General features: G+C 46.8%; 1 protein-coding gene and 1 pseudogene across 2 annotated transcripts in view; both read left to right on the top strand.

Annotated features, from left to right (window-relative positions):
* Window positions 1-6,070: 6,070 nt before the first annotated feature.
* On the top strand, window positions 6,071-6,558 carry LOC103245747 (ATP synthase subunit d, mitochondrial pseudogene; annotated as a pseudogene).
* Window positions 6,559-7,521: 963 nt separating this feature from the next.
* The window catches only part of TGM5 (transglutaminase 5), a 35,298-nt gene continuing 18,214 nt past the window's right edge, over window positions 7,522-24,605 (top strand). Inside the window, exons 1-6 of one of the 2 annotated variants that reach the window (XM_008016866.3) lie at window positions 7,522-7,615; window positions 15,131-15,310; window positions 15,417-15,662; window positions 18,351-18,469; window positions 21,402-21,530; window positions 22,098-22,275. In XM_008016866.3, the coding sequence (XP_008015057.1) occupies window positions 7,606-7,615; window positions 15,131-15,310; window positions 15,417-15,662; window positions 18,351-18,469; window positions 21,402-21,530; window positions 22,098-22,275 (862 nt within the window). In that variant the 5' untranslated portion in view covers window positions 7,522-7,605. The remainder of the gene's footprint in view (window positions 7,616-15,130; window positions 15,311-15,416; window positions 15,663-18,350; window positions 18,470-21,401; window positions 21,531-22,097; window positions 22,276-24,605) is intronic. The other variant, XM_038009902.2, reaches the window with a different exon arrangement.

Genomic DNA, 24,605 nt, shown 5'->3' with positions numbered 1-24,605 from the left:
AGAGTTTGTAGTGAGCTGAGATCCCACCATTGCACTCCAGTCTGGGGAACAAAAGTGAAACTCTGTCTCAAAAAGAAAAAAAAAAATTATACTCTGTATCTTCCCCCCACCCCTTCCCCTCCTCCTCCTCCTCCTCCTCCTCCTCCTCCTTCTTTGTTTCACTTATGTAAGCCTGTCTGGCTTTCTTTTTCCACCTCAGTTGAATAAACTAGATCATCTCAAAGCTCCTGTCCAGCTGGACATCCTCCAGGCCCTGGAACACTGGAATTCCTTCATGCCTGCTGTTATAGTGCCCCCTGAGACCAGCTTCTAAGCAAGCCTCCCCTGAACTCACAACACAGTGAGGCTGGCCACCCAGGCCAGGCAGTAGCTCCTGCAGACGAACTGTGACAAAAGAAATGTTCCACTGTGGAGCAAGGAAGCAGCACCAGCCAGGCAGCACCCTCGGCTCCTGACCCCTGGTCTTCCCGTCACCCCACAGTGTGCACAGAATCTGTCATCTTCAGGTCCTTGTGGCTGATGGTTTTGGGGTTCACGACACCCAGCGTGATTGTGTGATACAAAGCAAAGAGCCATGGACTCCCTCATGGTGTGACCCTGGTTCCCCCAGGGGTAAAATGATAACATAACAATTAGAGTGTCAGCCCGACCTTCCCTCATAGGGTTGCTGTGAAGATCAAATGAGGAAATGTATTCTAAACTGCTTTGTGGCTGGGCATGGTGGCTCACTCCTATAATCCTAGCACTTTGGGAGGCCAAAGTGGGGGGGATCACCTGAGGTCAGGAGTTAGAGACCAGCCTGGCCAACATGGTGAAACCCCATCTTTGAAATACAAAAACTTAGCCAAAAAATTATACACAAAAAAATTATATACAAAAAATTGTATATAAATTGTATTATATTATAAATATATAAATTAAATATATAAATTAAATATATAAATTAAATATATAAATTAAATTAAATATACAGAGCGAGACTCCATCTCAAAAATATATATATATAAAGTATTTGTATATATAAAGTATACATAAATAAGTATGTATATTTATTTTACATAAAAATAAATACAAAGTATTTGTAAGCTGGAGTCATCACATTATTTAACTTCAAACTATACTACAGGGCAACAATAACCAAAACAGCATGGTACTGGTACAAAAACAGGCCTATAGACCAATGGAACAGAATAGAGAGCCCAGAAATAAGTCCCCACACCTACAACCATCTGATTTTCAACAACACTGACAAAAACAACCAATGGGGAAAGGACTCCCTATTCAGTATATGGTGCTGGGATAACTGGCTAACCATATCCAGAAGATTGATACCGGACCCCTTCTTTACATTGTATACAGAAATCAACTCAAGATGGATTAAAGACTTAAATGTAAAACCCGAAACTATAAAAACCCTGGAAGACAATCTAGGCAATACCATCCTAGACATAGTGTTGGGCAAAGATTTCATGATGAAGATGCTGAAAGCAATCACAACAAAAGCAAAAATTGACAAATGGGATCTAATTAAACTTAAATGCTTCTGTACAGCAAAAGAAACTATCAACAGAGTAAACAGACAACCTACAGAATGGGAGGAAATATTTGCAAACTATGCATCTGACAAAGATCTAATATTCAGTCTCTATAAGGAACTTAAACAAATTTACAAGAGAAGAACAACCTCATTAAAAAGCGGGCAAAAGATATGAACAGACACTTTTCAAAAGAAGACACATGCGGCCAACAAGCATGTGAATGAAAGTTCAATATCACTGATCATTAGAAAAATGTAAATCAAAACCACAATGAGATACCATCTTATACTAGTTAGAATGGCTATTATTAAAAAGTAAAAAAATGGCTGGGCGCGGTGGCTCAAGCCTGTAATCCCAGCACTTTGGGAGGCCGAGACGGGCGGATCACGAGGTCAAGAGATCGAGACCATCCTGGCGAACACGGTGAAACCCCGTCTCTACTAAAAAATACAAAAAACTAGCTGGGTGAGGTGGCGGGCGCCTGTAGTCCCAGCTACTCGGGAGGCTGAGGCAGGAGAATGGCGTGAACCCGGGAGGCGGAGCTTGCAGTGAGCTGAGATCTGGCCACTGCACTCCAGCCCGGGCGACAGAGCAAGACTCTGTCTCAAAAAAAAAATAAAATAAAATAAAAAATAAAAAATAAAAAAATAAAAAGTAAAAAAACAACAGATGCTGGCGAGGCTGTGGAGAAAAGGGAACACATATACACTGTTAGTGGGAGTGTAAATTAGTTCAACCATTGTGGAAAGCAGTATGGTGATTCCTCAAAGAGCTCAAAACAGAACTACCATTTGACCCAGCAATCCTATTACTAGGTATATACCCAGATGAATATAAATCATTCTATCATAAAGACAAATGCATGCAAATATTCATTGCAGCACTATTCACAATAGCGAAGACATGGAATCAACTAAATGCCCATCAATGACACATTGGATAAAGAAAATGTGGTACATATAAGCCACGGAATACTATGCAGCCATAAAAAAGAATGAGATCATGTCTTTTGCAGGAATATGGTTGGAGCTGGAGCCCATTATCTTTAGCAAACTAACACAGGAACAGAAAACCAAATATCTCATGTTCTCACTTAGAAGTTGGAACTAAATGGTGAGAACTTATGAACACAAAGAAGGAAACAACAGACACTGGGGTCTACTTGAGGGTGGAGAGGGTGGGAGGAGGGAGAGGAGCAGAAAAAAGAACTATTGGGTACTAGGCTTAGTATTCAGTGGTGAAATAATCAGTACAACAAATCCCCTTGACACGAGTTTACTTATGTGACAAATCTGCACATGTGCCTCCGAACCTGAAATAAAAGTTAAAAAAATTTTTTTTAAATTGAAGTGCTTTGTAAATTGTGAAGCACACTCACAAAGGCCCTCTACCAGTTTAACCCCTTCTCCAGGGTGACTGTCTCTGTTTCTAGGGGTGGAAAAGGAAGGGGAGAGAGGAATCCACTGGCGTCTGCCAGCTGCAGCTTCCCTGTGCAGTCATCTGTGGGGCACCTCCTCACCCTCCCTCAGACCCGGGCACCCAGCCCATCATGGGCTCTGATTCTACAGGCAAAGAAACCGTCACCTGCTCAGGGGCACAATGGAAATTCATGGCAGGGCCAGAATCAGCACCCAAGTCTCTCTGGCTCTTAGAAAGGTCTGACCGCATCTGTAAAATTAGAGAATAAAAGGAGGTTCTGGAGGTTCTCCACCCCGACCCAGTGAGTACTGGCCTGCCCCGTGCGGATGGCAGGTGTGTCCTCACTTCTCTGTTCAGGTGTCCCTCCCCTGTGGGCACAGCCCTGGTTCCTTCCAGACAGGAAGGTGCTCATCCACTCTGCTCAGCCTCCCTGTCTCTCCCTGTCCCCTCCCCTGGGCTGAGGAACAAGCTGCCGCATCGGAGCTGCCTCCCTCTCCTCAGCACCCTCACCCACTTGCCCTCTGACTAATGGCTCACAGGAATCGAATGAGGGGCTGAACCTACAAATAGCTCCCTAGGCCCAGAGCCCAGGTCGCATTCAGCCCCAGGGTCCAGGCAGAGGAGCTGGCTGGGGTATTCCTGGCCCCGTGAATGGGCTTCGTGCTGCTGTGGTGCTTCTGCCTCCTCTCTCCCATCCAGTGGCTACCTTAAACAAGCCTGCTCTAAGTGCGCCTGACCATGCGAGGTCCTCTGGGGGAGGCCCAGGCCCTCCAAGATGGGTGTGAGTTCCCTACCCTCTCCTCAAGGTTGGGGCGTGGGCAGAGCTGCCAAGAGTTCCAGCCACTCAGGCTGGCACAACTCAAGGGACTTTACTCCGAGTGACTGCCTTATTGATCCCAAATTCTCTCAATGGTTCCCAGCTGCTTTGGACTGGCCTCAGGGCACCACAAAACAGGCTGATGTCCAGCTGGTCATTGGGCACTTTCTCCTTTGACCACCACAGTTACCCTAGCTGCATTTACCTTCCTGTTCCCCTCACACTTACACTCTCCTGCCTATGCGTCTTCCTCCTTCCCAGCTGACCCATCTCAGCATGTGGGTTCAGGCATTCATCCATTTGTCTATGTAGTGATCATTTTTTAATTCATTCACTCTATCAGGCAATAAATAGAAACTGGAAAACCAACTATGTTCCAGATATTGCAGCAGGCAAGCACTTATGAAGCACCCAGGCTCTGGAGTCTGACAGTTGCATTCAAAATCTGGCTCTGCCAGTTCTTTGTGAATGATTTATTTAATGTCTTTAAGCCTCAATTTCCTCAACTGTGATGTAAGAACAATAACAGTAACTAACTATAGGGATGTTGTAAGACCAAGTGGGGTCATGCATATAAATACCTCAAAATAGTATCCGGTATTAAAAGCTACTGCTGGTTGTATTAGTCGTTCTGCTACTATTAGCCACTGTCATTATTAAGCTCTGGGAACGCTGTTTTTTTTTGTTTTTTTTTTTTTGAGACGGAGTCCCACTCTGTCGTCGCCCAGGCTGGAGTGCAGTGGCTGGATCTCAGCTCACTGCAAGCTCCGCCTCCCGGGTTCACGCCATTCTCCTGCCTCAGCCTCCCGAGTAGCTGGGACTACAGGTACTCGCCACCTCACCCGGCTAGTTTTTTGTATTTTTTAGTAGAGACGGGGTTTCACCGTGTTAGCCAGGATGGTCTCCATCTCCTGACCTCGTGATCCGCCCGTCTCGGCCTCCCAAAGTGCTGGGATTACAGGCTTGAGCCACCGCGCCCGGCCTGGGAACGCTGTTAATAACACACAGTCCATGCCCTCCAGGGTGATTGGGGGAAAGAGAGATAAGTATTTATAATGTTCAGGCATGAGCTGGCTAATAGGAAATGCAGAAGCAGCAGCCCCTGGTTAGAATCCTGGTGCAGCAGAGGAAGGGTGTCAGGAAGACTTCCTGAAGGGGGGATGCTTGAGCCTGGGTGCTGGAGAAAATAGACAAGTGAGAGGAGGACATTTCAGAAAGAGAGAAGCTGATACATGCAAGAGAGAGGGAGGTGCGGGAGAGCAGGGGTCAGCCTGCTTGGCCTCCAGGTGGGCAGGAGAAGACCCTCCAGGCTTTGAGGGTGATGCTGAGAAGTCTGGACTTTACCCACTGTGGAATCTTAAGCAGGGGAGCAACCTGATGGAATTGGCACTTCAGAAAAATCGCTGGTGACTCATTTGGAGAAAGGGTGAATGGGAAACTGGTTAGGAGTTGTCCAGGTTAGCAGGGGCTTCCATGAAGGCAGAGCAAGGGGCACAGTTTCAGGACAGCATCAGGAATTGGGCTGGACTGATGGGCTAAAGGGAGGTCAGGAAGCAGGGAAGTACAAGGTGGCATGCAGGTGTCCCCTGGAGTGATGGATGGACAGTGTCCTCACTCACCAAGAGTAGACTTGCAAGAGGAAGGGCAGGTATTTTGAGAGGAAGGAGCAAGGGGAGGAGTTCCATTTGGGCTCCTCGGCTGTGAAGTGTCCAAGGTTCCCCCAGCAGAGTTGTCCAGCAGAAGGTGCCTCTGCAGTACACAGTTCTGGGGGTCCCCAGTGTCACGCGGGAGCCAGTAGAGTGAGAAGAGAAGAGATGAGGACAGATCCCTGGGAGGCACCAGTTCGAGGAGGGAAAGCTGTGACAGGGACTGAGAGGAAGAGGACAGTGTGGATGGGGAGACAGGCAGACAACCAAGAGAGAGAAGTCTCCTCAGCCCAGGAGGAGTGGTCAGTACCGGCAGGGCTGCAGGAGGCCTTGCAATGTAAGAGCAGGAAAGGCGCCCAGTGCCCAGCCCTCAGAGCGGGGAGATGAGCGTGGTGTCGAGGCAGCCGTGAGACAGAAGGCAGCCCGCAGCGGGTGAGGGGTGGTGGGAGGCAAAGCAGTGGGCAAGGAGCTTGGCCAAGAAGTGGAGTTGAGAGAAAGGGCAGGGGCTGCTGGGGAACTGAGGATGAGAGTTGAAGGTGGATGTGCTGTGTTAAAATAGTGAACTGCATTTGTGCACATATACCCTATAAGCTATAAGAGGTGAGTGGAGTGTGGACCATGGGCTGCCAGGGTCAGTGAAGGATACCAGGATGGCTGGGTGAAAACTTGCTCTAAAAACCATTGACTGGGTAGCTTTTGCAGAGATGATACCCTGAAACCAAAAGGCCACTGCACATTCCCTGAAATCCTGGAATGAGACCCTCACCTCCAGGCTGGCTACTTTACCTGAGAATCCACCAGCTATTGACTGGGCTTACTACGAGGCCCATGTGGCCAAAGCAGGCTTGGTGGATGACTTTGAGAAGAAGTTTAATGCCCTGAAGTTTCCTGTACCAGAGGATAAATATACTGCCCAGGTGGATGCTGAAGAAAAAGAAGATGGGAAAACTTGTGCTGAGTGCGTGTCTCTCTCAAAGGCAGGATTGGAGAGTATGAGAAACAGCTGGAGAAGATGAGGAACTTAATTCCATTTGATCAGTCCACTAAGGACTTGAATGAAGCTTTCCCAGACACCAAATTAGACAAGAAAAAGTATCCCTATTGGTCTCACCAACCAATCATGAATTTATAAAATTAAGTCCAGGAAGAAGCTCTGGCCCTTATATTACACATTCTGGACATTAAAAATAAAAATAATTATATAATTTTTTTTTTAAAAAAGCTGAGTGGAGACAGAGAGAATTGAAAATACAGAAGGGAGGACAATGCTGGTGAATGAGGTTCCCAAGAGAGAAGGACCCACAAAGCAGGGGATGTGGGGAGAAGTGCCCAGGGCACAGAAAGACAGGGTGGGCATGGGTGTCCCACCCACTCCACAGGCAGAGCCCTTCCCTCTCTTGTCCTCTCTCTCCTTCCACCTGCGCTTTTCTCCCTACGAAAGGGCTTGTGCCTTTCTTCCTAGGATCAAGGCCCTTGCTCACCTGCATTCCCGCCCTCTCACCTATTTCCAAACCTCCTCCACAAATTTTCCCCATTTTTCTTCCTCTATTTTATTTGTGATTATTTGCTTTTGTTTGTGATTTGTCCTGGACCTGCCAGGTCTCACGCAAGACAATGCCACTGCCAAAGTTAAGTACAGTGAAATCATATTAAAGGAGATCCAGACAGAGTGGTTCTGTTTGCATTTAATGTTCAGGAAGTGACTTTTCAGGATAAGAGAAAGGCCTTGGTTACCTAGCAGGGTTCTCAGCTCAGTGAGGTGCTTTACGGTGTGAGCAGTCTTGGGACCCTGATGCTACTTCCAGCAGCCCCCTGCATCCCTCTGGCAGGCCCATCAGCTCGCTTCTCCCTCCTGACTTCTCCACCACAACACAGCACCTGTCTGGGAATGCCCTATTGCTCAAGAGCTATCAAAGGCCTACATGGCACAAGGCTGTGACAGTTCACCAGCTTCCACACCTCCTCTCAATCCAGCAACACCGCCAAGAAAAACGCGAGGGCAAGTGAGCAAACCAGTTGTGATCTGCTTGGTAATCAGGTGGCAGTGCAGCAGTCCAGCCCCGCCTTCGGTTCTCCTGGAGTCTTCCAATGGAAGGGGAAGCAGACACTCTGGCACCAGTTTGCTGAAGCTCCAGACCGCCCAGCTGTTCTGTGGGGAGCATCCCAGGAACCGGAGGCAGCCACCATGGCCCAAGGTAGGGAAAGCCCCTGTGGCCACTAGAGTTCAGGGATAAAAAGGACAGAGAGAGACTGTAGGAAGTCAAGGGGTGGAGGGTGTATTCAGAGAAATAAAGAAGTAAATACAGAACTGAGTCAGGAAAGACAAGAACCCCAGAAACCTCAGTATTCATCGGTGGCTTGAGAACCACTAGCGTAGAGGTTGACAGGTAAACACAGCCACACAGCTGCATGCTAACATGCCTGCCTCCATAGCCAGGTGGGACAGGGCAGGACCAGGGATGAGGGGGTCAGGGTTTCTGTCCTTCTCAGCTACTAGCTGACCCTTTGACATCGGATGGTCACTTTGCCTCTAGTTTCCAACCCCCTTGCCTGAAAAAGGAGAGATTGGATCAGACAATCTTGAAATTGTCTTCCAGCTCTTAAGTTCTCTGAATCTTCATATCTTCTCTTCCTCCTCCATTTCCGAGGGTCTATTTCTTATCTTAGCTAATCTTCCCATCGCCAGCCTTCTCGCTATATCATCCCCTTCTCTCTGGAAAGAGCTTCTATGAAGATTAAATCGTCAGTTGAAATCATTCAGAGGAATAAGCTTTCAACTTCCTCTACAACTGTAACAGCCTTACCTTTATTTATTACTTTTTTTTTTTTTTTTTTTTTTGAGACAGAGTCTCACTCTGTCGTCCAGGCTGGAGTGCAGTAGCGTGATCTCAGCTCACTGCAACCTCCGCCTCCCAGGTTCAAGCAATTCTCCTGCCTCAGCCTCCCGAGTAGCTGGGATTACAGGCGCGTGTCACCATGCCCAGCTAATTTTTGCATTTTTAGTAGAGACGGGGTTTCATCATGTTTCTCAGGCTGGTCTCAAACTCCTGACCTTGTGATCCTCCTGCCTTGGCCTCCCAAAGTGCTGGGATTACAGGCATGAGCCACTGCACCCGGCCCCATATTTATTACTTTTTGTGTTTAAATTTTTGTTTTAAAATTTTCATAACTTTTTTTTTTTTTTTTTGGAGACAGAGTCTCGCGCTGTTGCCCGGGCTGGAGTGCAGTGGCCGGATCTCAGCTCACTGCAAGCTCCGCCTCCCGGGTTTGCGCCATTCTCCTGCCTCAGTCTCCCGAGTAGCTGGGACTACAGGCGCCCGCCACCTCACCCGGCTAGTTTTTTGTATTTTTTAGTAGAGACGGGGTTTCACCGTGTTAGCCAGGATGGTCTCGATCTCCTGACCTCATGATCCGCCCGTCTCGGCCTCCCAAAGTGCTGGGATTACAGGCTTGAGCCACCGCGCCCGGCCAAATTTTCATAACTTTTAATTGCACAACAAATATGGGAATACATAGTTGGAGTAAAATAAATCAATAATTATAGATATAGTCTATCTATAGACTATAGACTATAGTCCTCTGCCTGCCATCCGCAATGGCAACCTCATCTCCAGAGTGAACGCTGTTACCTGTCTTTTGTTTGCACATTTACATTCAGACATATATTTACTCAATGTAATACATAGGATTAGCATGTGTGGTCTTTTTTGGTATATCCATGGTATCATGATGTTGTATGTATATTTCTGCAACTTGATTTATTTCACTACACAGTATGTCTGGGAGCTCTGTCCATACCAGTCAGTACCTATAGATCTACCTCAACTTTTCCCATAGTATCAGTGCAAGTAATTTCTAATCCAGTCCCCTTTTGATGGGCATTTAGGTTGCTTTCAATTTTCCAGTTACACGAGCAATATTGCAAGGAACGTCCTTATCCATGCCTCTGTGTGCTCATGTGGGAGTGTCTTTCTAGGATAACTACGAAGATCACTTACTTTAAAAAGTTTTTCTACAATCTCTGTTTATTTCCTGATCATTTCACCCAATTCTCTTCTCACCTCAAGGAAAACAAATATGCCCAGTAGCCAATGAACCTCCTATTTGAATAGATGGCACCTGGGCTGAAGAGTCATCCCTGTCTTAGGCAGGGATTAACATGGCCCAGGATGTCTCTAAGGATGGAATTCTGCCCCAGCACTTGCTGCCAGGCAGATGCTGCCATGCCTGCTAAGTAGCCTGAGTCATGTGCCCAACCTGAACTGCAGCCAGTTAGCGCTGTCTAATCAATTGGTCTCCAAAAGGGGTGAGCTTCTTTTTCCACTATTAGGTAAAAGCCAAGTGCTTTCTTAGCTGGCAGTGGGTGTGGACATTTTTTTGATCACGAGTGAAAGTCAACAGTGGGCAACAGCTGTTGGGTGATGGGAAGAGCACTGGACTGGGCTCAGGAATCTGGTTTAACCGTACGCAAGATATTTAACCCACCTGAACCTTAGTTTTCTCATCTCCAAGTGTGGATGACATGACATTTTGTCCCTCCAAGGATGCGATGAAGATTAAATGAGATAACTGTCCTAGCATACCTGGCACAGTGCCTGGCACATAGTAGATAGGCCCTCAATAAGATGTTGATTAAATCTGAAATCTGAAATAAGTACAGGGTGATTTTGCAAAAGATAGAGAATTCTATTCAACCTAGCAAATCTGAGTACCTACAATATGCTGATCATTATGCTTAACTTCTTTATAATGAAAAACTAGTTTATGAAAAAGATGTGTGTTAAAGTAATCAAAAGCACTCAAAGAGATTTAAGACAAAGTTTAATACTTATTAGGGTATTTTGGTACAATTTGGTTCATATTTGTTTATAACAACTTTATTGAGATATAATTCATATACCATCAAGTTCACCTTTATAAAGTCCACAATTCAGTGGTTTTTCATATACTCACAAAGTTTTGCAAGCATCGCCACTATCTAGTTCCAGAACATTCCGTTACCTCAAAAAGAAATCCCATACACATTGGCAGTCACATCCCATTCCACCTTTCTTTAGCCCCTAGCAAACCCTAATCTACTTTCTGTCTCTATGAATTTGCCTATTCTGGACGTTTCATATAAATATAATCATACAATATGTGTCTTTTTATGTCTGACTGACTTCTTTCACTTAGCACAGTATTTTCAAGGTTCATCCATATTTGGTATGTTAAGCATTCTTTTTTTACAGCCAGATGACATTCCTTTGCATGACATATCATTTTGTTTATCTGTTCTTCAGTTGATGGACAATTGAGTTGTTTCTACTTTTTGGCTATTATGAATAATACTGCTATCATTATTCAGGTATTATGTGAACGTGCTTTCATTTGTCTTGGGTATATACCTGGGGATGGAATTGTTACGTCATATGGTAACTCTTTGTTGAATGTCTTGAGGAACTTCCAGACTGTTTTCCAAAGTGCTGCACATTTTACAACCCCATCAGCAATGTATGAGGATTCCACTTTCTCTGCATCTCCACTAACACTTGTTATTATAGTCATCCTAGTGGAGGCAAGATGGTATCTCATTTGTATTTCCCTAGGACTAATGATGTTGAGCATCTTTTCATGTACTTATTAGCCTTTTGTGTATCTCCTTTGGAGAAATGTGTATTTAGGTCCGTTGCCCATTTTAAATTTGAGTTGTCTTTTTTATTGTAGAGTTATATGAATTTTTTAAAAAAGTATTCTGGATATAAGTCCCTTACCAGATATATGATTTACAAATATTTCCTAACATTCTGTGGGTGTTCTTTTGACTTTCCTGACGATGTTCTCGAAGACAAAAAATTATTATTTTGATGAGGTCCACTTCATTTGGTTTTTCTCTCACTGCTTGTACTTCTGCTGTCATATCTGAGAAACTGTTGCCTAGTCTAAGATCACGAAGACTTACGTCTATGTTTTCTTCTAGGAGTTTCATAGCTTTAGCTTTTATGTTTAGGTCTTTGATCCATTTTGAGTTAATTTTTAATAAATAGTGTGAGTTATGCATCCAACTTCATTCTTTTGCATGTGGATATCCACTTGTCCCAGCACCACTTTTTGAAAAGAGCATTCTTTCCCCCATTGAATTGTCTTGGCACCCTTGTCAAAGATCAATTGCCTGTAAATGTGAGTTTCTTGCTAGACTCTCAGTTCTATTCCACTGATCTATATGTCTATCCTTATGCCACTACCACATTGCCTTGATCAAGAAGTGCCACTCTTCTAATTTTGTTTTCACTTTTCAATATTGTCTGGCTGGTATGGATCCCTTGTATTTCTGTATGAATTTTAGGATCCACTTGTCAATTTCTACAAAATGGCTGTTGGGATTTTGTTAGGGGTTGTGTTGAATCTGTAGAAAAACTTGTTATTTGAATGATATTGCCTTCCAATCCATGAAGATGGAATGTCTTTTTATTTATTTAGGTCTTCTTTAATTTCTTTCAATGATGTTTTGTGGTATAGGTTTTGCACTTCTTTTGTTAAATTTATTAAGTCATTCTGTTTGATGCTGTTATAAATGGAATTGTTTTCTTAATTTTATTTTCAGGTTACTCTTTGCAAATGTGTAAAAATACAATTGGTTTTTGTATATTGATATTGTGTCCTACAACCTTACTGAATTCATTTATTAATTCTTTTTTTTTTGGCGGGTTCCTTAGGATTTTCTATATACAAGATTATGTCACATGTAAATAGAAACAATTTTACTTCTTTCCAATCTGTTTGTCTTTTATTTCTTTTCTTTTTCTTTCTTTCTTTCTTCTTTTTCCTTTTTGCCTAATAGCCCTAGCTAGAACCTCTAGTAGAATGTTCAATAGATGTGACAACAGCAGACATTCTTGTCTTGTTCCTTATCTTAGCAAGAAAGCATCCAGTCTTTTGCTATTAAGTATGGTATTGGCTGTGGGCTTTGGAGTGCAGTGGTGCGATCTTGGCTCACTGCAGCCTCCACCTCCTGGGTTCAAGCAATTCTCTGCCTCAGCCTCCCGAGTAGCTGGGATTACAGGGGCCCACCACCACACCCAGCTAATTGTTGTATTTTTAGTAGAGATGGGGTTTCACCATCTTAGCCAGGCTGGTCTTGAACTCCTGACCTTGTGATCCACCCGCCTCGGCCTCCCAAAGTGCTGGAATTACAGGCGTGAGCCACCGCACCTAGCTGGAAGTCCCCTTCTATTCTTAGTTTGTTGAGTATTTTTATCATGAAAGAATGTTGGATTCCGTTGAATGCATTGGTTCACTTTTAAGAAGTCAAAATACAACCAAGACAAAGCAGCTAAGTCTCTGTACTTATTGGCTTATATCTAGAGGCAAAAGACAGACACATAAAAAAGTAGCTAAGAAAAACATCTGGGGCCAGGTGCAGTGGCTCACGCCTATAATCCCAGCACTTTGGGAGGGCGAGGCAGGCGGATCACAAGGTCAGGAGATCGAGACCATCCTGGCTAACACGGTGAAACCCTGTCTCTACTAAAAAATACAAAAAATTATCCAGGTGTGGTGGTGGGCACCGGTAGTCCCAGCTACTCGGGAGGCTGAGGCAGGAGAATGGTGTGAACCTGGGAGGCGGAGCTTGCAGTCAGCCGACATCATGCCACAGCACTCCAGCTTGGGCGGCAGAGCGAGACTCCGTCTCAAAAAAAAAAAAAAAAGGAAAAACATCTGAACACTTCATCCTAACCCTTACATGTTTATATAAATGAACACATGAGCCTGGCATGTAAATTAACTTGTCAATTAAGCCAATGAGCGATTCAGTTAAGTGTATAGCTCAGTAGGTGATGGAAAGAAGGGCTGGCCAATTGAGGCAGGCTTCATAGAGCAGGTGGATATTGGAGGAGAGTTGGAATTTGGTTAGAGAGTGAGGGGCCATTCTGAGTTGGGGCTATAACAGCAAATACAAAGACAGGGATTTGCTTGGGGATAGATTGGCTAGAGGAGAGGGCCAATGCTGGGAATGATGAGAAGTGAGAATGCAAGAATAAGCTAAGGCCAAGTATGAAAAGTTGTGTCAAGTTAAGGAATGAGCCTTTTATATGATAGACTGTAGGAGATCTCAGAACTTGTAAAGCAAAAGAGTGGCATGATTAAATTGTCTTGAGGAAAGGTAATCTGATAATGCATTAAGAGATGGGAGATGGGGAGAGAGACAGGAGGCAGGAGACCTCATGGAGGCTATTACGGTCACTAGGTATGAGAATACATTGGATTATGTGAATGTGGAAAGGGATGGATAGACACCAGAGATATTTTAATGGCAGGCATGAAGAGAGTTAGTGACGTGTGAATGGGCATAGGCTGAGGAGGAGATGGGTGAGCCAATGGTGATTTAAAGGCTGTGAGCCCACCAGGTGACTGGGACCATGGCAGAACCATGGTCAAACATGGAAAAATCAAACACAGACCCTTCTGGCAGAGACTAGCGAGGTCAGTCTGTGTTTTAGCAGAGTCTCCAGAAGGTGGGGAATGGAACTTTCTTTGACTGTCATCAGCATCCAAGCTCCCAGGGCACTGAGCACACGGCCTGTGGTGGTCAGAGAGCCAGCAGATGGCCAGTGGCTCCAGCCTGTAATCCCAGCACTTTGGGAGGTTGAGATGGGCGGATCACAAGGTCAGGAAATCGAGACCATCCTGGCTAACACGGTGAAACCCCGTCTCTACTAAAAAATACAAAAAAACTAGCCGGGCGTGGCCGTGGGTGCCTGTAGTCCCAGCTACTCAGGAGGCTGAGGCAGGAGAATGGCGTGAACCCGGGAGGCGGAGCTTGCAGTGAGCTGAGATCTGGCCACTGCACTCCAGCCTGGGCAACAGAGTGAGACTCCATCTCAAAAAAAAAAAAAAAAAAAAAAAAAAAAAAGAGAGCCAGCAGATGGCTAAAAGAAGAGCAGCTAGCAGCCAGGCACGGTAGCTCACGCCTGCAATCCCAGCACTTTTGGAGGCTGAGGCAGGCGGATCACGAGGTCAGGAGATCGAGACCATCCTGTCTAACATGGTGAAACCCCGTCTCTACTAAAAATACAAAAAATTTAGCCGGGTGTGGTGGCGAGTGCCTGTAGTCCCAGCTACTCAGGAGGCTAAGGCAGGAGGAGAATGGCGTGAACCCGGGAGGCGGAGCTTGCAGTGAGCTGAGATCGCACCACTGCACTCCAGCCTGGGGGACAGTGTGAGACTCCGTCTCAAAAAAGAAAAAAAAAGAAAAGAAGAGCAGCTAGTTCAAGGAAAGTTAACCCCAGGGCAGCTAAACCAAGGAGTAGCTCCCCAGACCTGGAGGCTAGTACAGGGGCAAGTGAGACTGTTAACTTGAGTCCAAGAAAGTGGATGCTGGGGTGAATCTGAAGCCATGTGAGGCTGAAGGGAGTAATCAGACTTGGCCAGGTCTACAGAAGGACTTGGACAGAGGCAGAAAACCACGCCCCTCCGGAGTGTGTAAAGGAGAAGAAGATAGAGGGTCAGGGAGAGAGGAGAGGAAGGAAGAAAGAGGAACCTGCATGCCTGGAACCTCATTAAATCCTCATCCTCACCCTGGCAGGCTGATCTTACGGACTCTATTTTACTGATGTGGAAACTGAGACTCAGGCTAAGTTACTTTCTCAAGTTTGCGGAACTAGTAAGTGGTAGGTAGGATTGGCTCCACAACCCCACTCTTTTGTCTAACCCTGGCTGCCCCATTGCAGGGCTAGAAGTGGCCCTCACAGACCTCCAGAGCTCCAGAAATAATGTGCGGCACCACACGGAAGAGATCACTGTTGACCACCTCCTTGTTCGCCGGGGCCAGGCCTTCAACCTCACCCTGTACTTCAGGAACCGGGGCTTCCAGCCAGGCCTGGACAACATCATCTTCGTGGTTGAGACTGGTAAGAACCCCAGCTGGCTCGCAGGGGCTAACTGTGTGTGTCTGGGAGGGGATTTTCGGGGGTTTGGAGGTCGCCATAGAGGGCCTCAGCTCTACTTCCCTCCTAGGACCACTGCCAGACCTGGCCTTGGGGACTCGGGCTGTGTTCAGCCTGGCACGCCATCACAGCCCCAGTCCCTGGATCGCCTGGCTGGAGACCAATGGGGCCACCTCCACAGAAGTGAGTTTGTGCGCTCCTCCCACGGCGGCCGTGGGTCGGTACCTCTTGAAAATCCACATCGACTCCTTCCAGGGGTCTGTGACAGCCTACCAGCTCGGGGAGTTCATCCTGCTCTTCAATCCCTGGTGCCCGGGTAAGGCAGGGTGCCCATGCAGGGCCCTCCTTTCTCTTCTGTCAGCGCTGCCAGAGAGACAGACTCAAGGATTTCTAGACCCGGCTCCCGGGCCACCCAGAGCCTCCCAAATTCCCTGTACTCAGCATCCCCCCCCAACCATCACCAATTAGGGCAGAAAACCTTGCTATTCATTTACTTACTTAGAATTTTCAAGTTATAAACCAAATCATCTTTGCTTAAACAGAAAAACTGTTACAATTAAGTGTGATCATGAATAACATCTACCTTCATCATATATTTTTAAGTTAACTAGAGTTTTTTTCATTATAAAAGTAATGAATGCACTGCATTAAGTATTTATGGAATGAAGGAAAGGGTTTAAAGAAAAGAAAGAAAAGTATAAAGTAAAAAGTAAAGCCTCCCAGTCTCTAAGTTCCATTCAACAGCAGTTCTATTCTTACAGATTCCATTCACCTTTAACATTTTCTTTTGTAGTTTTACAAAAGTGTTCTATGCTTAATCGAATACGTACACCTCTGTGTGTGTGTGATTCTACAATACACAGCGTAAGTGAGATTATGTAATACATACCATTCTCCAGTTTCTTTTTTTTAAAATTTAACAATTCAACTTTGGGCACATTTTCCTATCGGAGCATTCTTCTTAACAGCTACAATTATTCCACTGCTTGGATGCACTAGATATTTTTAACTAGTCCTCTATGGGCATTTTGGCTGTTTCCAGTTTTGTTTTGCTTTTTTTCTTCTTCTTCTATAAACAAAGTCACAGTGAATCTCTCAAACTACCTGTCTCTCAAGCCCTGACCTCTAAATCTAGTTGGGGACAGGGCTAGATACATAGGCAGACACAAGGACACGATGTGGGCAGAAGGGATCAGGGGTAGAGAATGGATCTGCTGTGCCTTTGAGCAGAGGCCAGACTCACAAGTCTGGCTTCTGACTTAGGGGATGATCCCCTTCCCATCTTCCCTCTCTTTCTACCTTTTCCCCCAGCCTTATCCCAAGGAGGCCTCCTGGGTCACATCAGGACCCAGAGCCCTGGCTGGGTTCTAATGCCTCTAACCACTTCCCACTTCCCTGTGCCTGAATGGCTCAGAATGCTCACCCATCAGCCAGGTGGAGAGACCCTGCCATGGGATCCAGGAGGGCCAGTCGACTGTTTTCCCTGTCTCTGTCTCCTCTCTCTCTCTCTCTCTCTCTCTCTCTCTCTCTCTCTCTCTGAGGGCCTTCTGAGCAGTGGGGAGAAAAGCGTTAATGGTGGGGCCTTCTCTCTTGAGCTTGTGCCACACCCAGGCCCTGGGGAGACCCAACACTGGGCCTAGGGTTGGCAGGGGCTGAAGTGCCCTCTGGTGCTGCAGGACGGGAAGGTATTGTCTGGGAAGCCTCACCCTGTAGCTCAAGCCACTGGGGCCCTGGCTGAGAGGAGGGGGCTGTGTGGTCTCAACCATAAACCTGCAGCTTCTCACCACACTGACCCAAACCCTCAATAAAATACATCTCAGCAACGAGGCCTCCTGCACCAGCCTCCTATCAGGCTGTGTCTGAGGCTGCCTCTGAGGAGGGCACCTTTCCCTCAGGGTCAGGCAGAACTTCCAGACAGTTCCAGAACCCTGTGAGGAGGACGTCTGCGCCCATGGCCTTTTGTTTGTTCTTAACTTTAAAAAGATAATTTTAAACTTTTATTTTAGGTTCAGGGGTACATGTACAGGTTTGTTACGTAGGTAAACTGCACATCACAGAGGTTTGGTTTGATGTACGCATTATTTTGTTACCCAGGTAATAAGCATATTACCTAACAGGTAGTTTTTCAATCCTTACCTTCCTCCCACCCTCCACCCTCAGACAGGCCCCATTACTTTCAATGGCAAAAATCGCAATTACTTTTGCACCAACCTAATATTAAGATCTTTTTGAATCGGCTTCAAAACCCTCTGTTCATATGGGCAGCATGTGTATGTATGTATATATATACACATTCGTGCTGTAAACATGGTTCATAGTCTGTAGAGACTTCATGTATCACATACAGACTTCCATGTCCATGTACACGATTTTGCTGCCTTACGTCCCTACGGTATGGAATTCCGCGGTGGAGCTGTACCGAAGATAACTAACTACTCCCCAAGAATAGGGCGTGGATGGTTTCCAGCTTCGCAGTATCACAAACGGCACTCAGACGAACAGCTTAGTGTCTAAATCTTTGTGCACATATGAAATGCTTTGCCCAGATTAAATACCTACAAAAAGAATAATGAGGTCAAGGCCGACCCTTAAGGTCTGGTTTGCTCTTTTCCAACCAAGATTAGTGTAGCAGAAAGAGCACAGAATATGGAACCAGCGGGCTGTGTTCAATTTCCAGCTCTGTACTGATGTGTGATTTGGGCAATTTACTTAATCACTCTGAGCCTGTTTCCTCAACCTTAAAATGGGGATAGGATGTAAATGTGCTTTGTAAACCAAGAAATTCTACCAAAGGTGAATTTTTATTATTCCACCTCGTGTTCATGTTGAACCTGTTGGTGGTGTTGGGAGCGCGGACTCCCTAAGACCCACCGCCTCGTGCCCCTCTTGGTGTCGCCAGGGGCCCTTGCTCCAGAGCTGTTTCCTCTGGGACTATGGGGATGAGAATGGGGCAGGAAGGGAAAGGTGACTTTTCTGCTTCGTGCCCTCCCACTCTGGTTCCTAGAGGATGCTGTCTACTTGGACAGTGAGCCCCAGAGGCAGGAGTATGTCATGAATGATTACGGCTTCATCTACCAGGGCAGCAAGAACTGGATCCGCCCGTGTCCCTGGAACTACGGACAGGTGAGTCTCAGCCCTGCTTATGGCCCATCCCGGCCCTGAGCTTGTGGGGAGAGGGAGCAAGGTGCACGTGAGGTTCACCTAGAACTGCTGACCAACGCTCACTAAATGGCACGAGGAAGATGTGTGTTGTGAGCCCAGGTTGCCCGAGGAGCAGCCACAGGGAGTGGGAGGGTCTGTCCTTTGCTAATCGTGTCTGATTTGGACAACAGGAGCTAAGGGAAAGGGCAGTTAAAGGCCCCTTATCCAGGAATTCTACTGAGCATGAGGGTGAGGATGGAGAGCATGATAAGCACCACGTCAGTGATGATGGCATTTGGGTTCATTAAACTGTTTTTCCTTTGGGGTCCCATTTTCCACTCTCTCACTTCATCCTCACAACCCCTGGTGACTGACCCTAGCATCAATTCTGTCACACCAAGGACAACTTGCCCTTGAACGTTTCAGCCAGAAGCAGGACTGATGAGCAGCAATGCATCTCCCTCCCCTTGGCTATTGTCTCTCTATTTATGTGTCTTTTTGATGAGATATCTTTTTAATTATGAAAGTTAATACATGATTGTTTAAAAAGCTTTGCAAAGAGACATTACAAAAATGGATACATGAAGGTCATCCCAAGCACTGTCACCAGCTTGGTGTATGTTCCTCTACATTTTGTTTTCTACACACATTCTAAAATGCTACTTAATATGTAAAAGTAACATCGTATTAATTGCAATGCTCTGCACCTCCTGCCTTTCTAAAAGCCTGCCTTTCTTTTCAAATTCAGCCTGCAGCAGGGGCTTCAGGAAGTCCAGCACCAGGCAAGGAAGAGGGCTCTCGAGGTTCAGCCCCATGCCAAGAGCACTGTGGGAGGGAGGGATCAGCTCTCGGCCACTCAGAAGGCTGTCAGCTGGGAAACCCTGGGGATCCTCGTGGAGCTTTGTCTCAGCTTGATATGAATTTCTCCCCTGGACCTGCCCAAATAGAACTCCAACACATGTGTCCTTCCAGCCCCAGTCTGGGCCTAGGGTTGGCTATAGCCAAGACGAGAGAGAGCGGTCTCAACTGGCCCCAACTCACATCCCCGGTCCTCACTCAACATGGGCAGATTGGGCATCATGGAGAGACCTGGACAGGAGTTGGCTGCCATCTGTGAGAAACAGAAGTGAGGGGTTGCTGCTTTCTCAGCCCTGGGTCCCTCAGTTTGTCTTTCTTTTTTTGTTGTTGTCTTGTTTTTGTTTTTGAGACATCATCTTGCTCTGTCACCCAGGCTGGAGGGCAGTGGTGACATCATAGCTCGTTGCAGCCTTGACCTCCTGGACTCAAGTGATCCTCCTACCTCAGCCTCCTGAGTAGCTGGGACTAAAGGCATGCCCCACTACGCCTGGCTAATATTTTTAGTTTTTGCAGAGACGAGGTCTCACTATATTGCCCAGTCTGGTCTCAAACTCCTGGGCTCAAGTGATCCTCCCGTCTCGGCCTCCCAAAGTGTTGGGATTACAGGTGTGTGCCATCACACCCGGCCTATTTCTGTCTTTCTTCTTCATTAAGTGTATATTGGTTGCCTGCTCAGTGTCAGGCAGGGTGCTAAGTGCTAGATATATGAAAATGAATACAACATTGTCCCTGATCTTACAGTGTAACGGGGACTCAGACACATAAACAGGTCACTTATCACACAGTGGAATATATAAAGACTGAGAGATAGGGGCACAGTGTTCTGAGAGCCAAGGGGAAGAGCTCTTGGTTGGGCATGGGAGTATCATGGAATCTTCCTGGGAGAGGAGATGTTTGAACTGAGTTAGCCAAGTGAAGGACGGTGGGAAAAACATCCCAGACAGAGGGAAGGCATGAGCAAAGACATGAGGGTGGGAAATGGTTCGGCCCAGTGCAGGAATTTGGTGTTGCTGAAGAAATAATGGTGGGGATGGAGGGGGTGGGGACGGCGATTATTGAGACCTGAGCCTGGAGAGATAGGTTGGGGCCAGGTCTGGGAGGAACTTGTGTGCCTACTGAAGGAGGTCAGAGCTTTGATTCTTTAAGCTGTAGGGGGCCTTTGAAAATTGTAAAACAGAAAAGTGAGCTGATCAGACTATCCTCTGGGGAAGATTGATCAGAGAAGCCTCCTAATTCTGCGTGTTGCCCAGTGTTGCACAGGAGTGAATGCATTCTTTTACACGCGTTCTACAAGGAGGTACAGAGTTCCTGTAATGTGCTGCGCACCGTGCCAGGCCTAAGGTCCAGAGTTGTGAAGGGAACTGGACTGGAACAGTGCCGAGACTCAGGCAGGAAAAGACAGACTTGACTATATCACATAGCCGAGTCTCATGAGGAGAGAGGACATACCCAGGGCTGTGGAGCTAAAGCAGGCTCAGGCTCGGGGAAGGCCTCAAACAGAGTGGCATTCACACCAAGTCTGAAGGACCAGGAGGAGCCAGCCTACCTTGGGTGGGAAATTCCCTAACTCACATGTAATTAGTCAGCCTAGAGCCCTAGTGAATCACGGGTGCCATGGCAGGTTGGCACCCTCACTTCAGCAGCAGCTGCCAATGCTAAGCTGGGTCAGCAGGTGAGTGTGGAAGCAGGGGCAATGTGGATTTGGTAAGAACGCCCCCTGGGGCTCTAGGAGTGTGGGGATTGAGAGGAGTGGAGGAGCCTTTTCAATCGGTCAGACTTACTGGGGAAAACCCCAGAACAACCCAGGAGTAGCAACAGTCATCTGGAGTGAAGAGGAGGGATTTGGTGTGCAGGGCATACACGCCAGCTGAATTGTGACCCTAGAACTTTGAAACCCCACACCTGAATGGGAGGAGATTCATGGCTGTTCTGTTTGACACAGTTACTTTCCAAGTGAGTTTATATTCCACTGGGGTTGAGGGGGGAAGTCATTACTTTTTACATATTCCCATGTGACAAGCATGGGTGCCTTCCCTCTCGGCCTCTCCCCCTGAAGTTTGAAGAGAAAATCATAGACATCTGCCTGAAGCTGCTGGACAAGAGCCTGCACTTCCAGACTGACCCAGCCACAGACTGTGCCCTGCGGGGAAGCCCCGTCTACGTCAGCAGAGTGGTGTGTGCCATGGTGAGGTCCCTGGCATGCCTGGGGAGGGGGAAGCTGTGCAGTGGGAGCCCTGCCCACTCACAGTTGTCCCCTGCAGTGGGTGAAAGAGGGACCCTCTGGCGAAGCCATCTTGGATGAGACTGACGCCAGAATGTGGGTGACAACTTTTCTCAACAGAGCTCTGAAATAGCTGGGCGTAGGTCCTCACCTCTATGAATTCCAAATTACCTATTTTGAGAAAGGGTGAGTGTAGCTCCAGTTTGCGAAACGGTCTTGTTGTTTCTAAATTTCCTCTTTTCTGAAGTGTTTTTTAAAGGTCTCACAGGTAGGCTCCAGCTTTGCAGGGGATGGGAGGACGCGGGTAATGGGTAGATAGGAACATAATAATAAACTAATTCACAGTGGAGCAAAATTCAGAAGAGTCAACACCCATCCCTAGTCCTCCCCAGCAAGTCTGGAAGTCTGCAGTAAAATGCTGTTAAAGTCTCTCCTCTGTTTCTCAGGCCCATGGCTCTTCCAAGGCAGCCTACACATGACGTGTTGAGGAAATGGATGCTTCTAACACTTCTCTATATGGCTTCTCTTCAGATCAACAGCAATGATGACAATGGGGTGCTCAATGGAAACTGGAGTGAGAATTACACAGATGGCGCCAACCCTGCGGAGTGGACGGGCAGCGTGGCCATCCTGCAGCAGTGGTATGCCACAGGCTGCCAGCCTGTGCGCTATGGGCAGTGCTGGGTCTTTGCTGCCGTCATGTGCACAGGTAGGAGGTAGAAAGGACCCCATGAAAAGGTCAGAGGTATAGAGCTCATGTATGAGCCTTCTGAACCATTCCCATCCCAGTCCCACACGGTTCACACCAAGGGACATTTTCCCCTCTGAAATGTGTCGGCCAGGCGTGGTGGCTCACACCTGTAATCCCAGCACTTTGGGAGCCTGAGGCAGGTGGATCCCAAGGTCAGGAGTTCAAGACCAGCCTGGCCAAGATGGTGAAACCCCATCTCTACTAAAAATACAAAAATTAGCAGGGCATGGTGGCAGTCACCTGTAATCCCAGCTACTTGGGAAGCTGAGGCAGGAGAATCGCTTGAACCCAGGGGGTGGAGGTTGTAATGAGCTAAGATCATGCCACTGCACTCCAGCCTGGGTGACAAGAGTGAAACTCCCTCTCAAAAAATAAATAAACAAAATAAAAAATAAAATGTCTCGTCACAGACCTCAGACTGCACATGTCTGGGCTTATGTCAGACCATGGTTCTGAAGTGACAGTCACACGTCCCAGGATGCCTGACACCCTTGCTTCTTCTGAGCTTAGGCAACCTACCAGCATATTCCTAAGAGCCTGGCTGGGAACGGTCTAGGTTCAAGACAGAAATGAGATGAAAGGCTAAGTAATTAGGAAACTACAAACTGATTAGTGTCCTTTCTGAGCACAGAGAATGGGCTCAATGAAGATGTGTACATGGAAGGGAAACGTGAGTCAGGGCTGTGGTGTGGGCCATGGGGCCAGAGCAAGATGGCAGCCCAAGCAATGACCTTGAATTGGGAGTTGTTGAGGGCCTGATAGCCTTACTCCGGCCAGAGGGTTAGGGGAAGGGAGAAAATGTGAGGTCAGCATTTCAGATAAGGAATGGATACTACATTAGCAGAGGAAAAACTGAAAAATACATACGGGGAAAAGACAGCAAATGGAAGTTGGTTTGTGGGTGACAAGAGGAGGAGATAAGGAGGAAATCATGAGGGGGGTGATACTTGGAAATGAGTCACACACTGGAGGTGAAAGGAGGAGGCCTTCTGCCTCACCCAGGGCCAAGTGCTTGCTCCGGGTCCTCACCCTTGACCTGCCCCACACCCAGGCCAGCTCTCGACCTCTTGGCTTGCGCATCCTGATTAGGGTGGCAATCAGAAGGTTATTTGTTGTGTTAAGCTGGGGAGAGAGACCAAGCAAGGTTTTCGCTCACAGGACTCTTTAGGGAAATCCAGGAATGCCAGATCTGCCCATAACTTGTTTATTGGGGGCTCAGGCCTTCCGGGTGGAATTTCGTGTGTGACAAGGTTTAGTGCATTTCGTGTGCTTGTATGTACTGGGCTTATCTCTGGGCTGTTGGAAGACTGCAACTTCCCTGAAGGAAGCTCAGAGAGCCCCAGGCATCTGTCCAAGGGCATGAGGAGGCGTTGCCACTGAGAGAGAGTGACTTTGCACAGTTGATGAGAATGATCAGTAAGTCCCAAGCTTACTCCTCTGCAGCTGCAGAGCCAGCTCTTGAGTTGATTGAGTTGAGTTAGATGAGTTGAGTGCCCAGGTGTAAGAAACAAGGAATTCCACAGCTTTGAAACTCCAAGTCATGAAGATTTTGGTGAAGTGAGAGGTCTGAGTCCTTCAGGAAGCAGGCACAAGACTGACAGGTAGAGACTAGATCTTGTATAAGATAGAGAGGGAACCTTCCAGTGTGTGGAAAAGCCTAGCATCTAATGGGCCAGGTATGTGTGTGTAGAAGGAGTGAGCCAGGTTTGGTCGGGTGTGGTCGTCTGGAACTGCTTGATGAGAGAAGTGGAGCCAGTGAATGGAGATTATGCAATGACAGTAGACCAATTAACATGTTTGTGAGAATCATGGCCCTTTAGTGGCCTGGAAAACAAAGGGTTGGTCAAAGTAGGTCAAACGTGGCCCGGTCCCCTGTAGCTCAATCAGCACCAACCTTCCCCAAAAGGGTTACCATGTTATATATGAATAAATACAGCAGTTTGAAAAACTCATTCCTTCATCCAGCAATACTTATTGAGTCCTTATTCTACACCAGGGACTCACTGTGTTCCAAGAGCTCTTGGATATAAGATGGGTAAGACCCAGCTTCTGTCTTCAACTAAAGTTAAAATTAAAGATTTAGTCAAACTCCTTAACCTCAAACAGTTCCCAAAGCATGTTTTTTGAAAATATATATGTTATGATTTCATAGCCACAGTAACTAATGTTTACTGGGGACTTCCTTTGTGTCAGCAGACACTGTGCTAAAACCCTGATGGCCTAGGGTAGCGGAGAACCATGTGGACTCTGGAGGCGAGATGCGTGAGGTTGCACACCAGCGCTACCAT

This window comes from Chlorocebus sabaeus, chromosome 26 (assembly GCF_047675955.1).
Source record: "Chlorocebus sabaeus isolate Y175 chromosome 26, mChlSab1.0.hap1, whole genome shotgun sequence".
Taxonomy (NCBI): domain Eukaryota; kingdom Metazoa; phylum Chordata; class Mammalia; order Primates; family Cercopithecidae; genus Chlorocebus; species Chlorocebus sabaeus.
The sequence above is the reverse complement of the archived record's forward strand: the minus strand, read 5'-3'. Positions and strand labels throughout refer to the sequence as shown.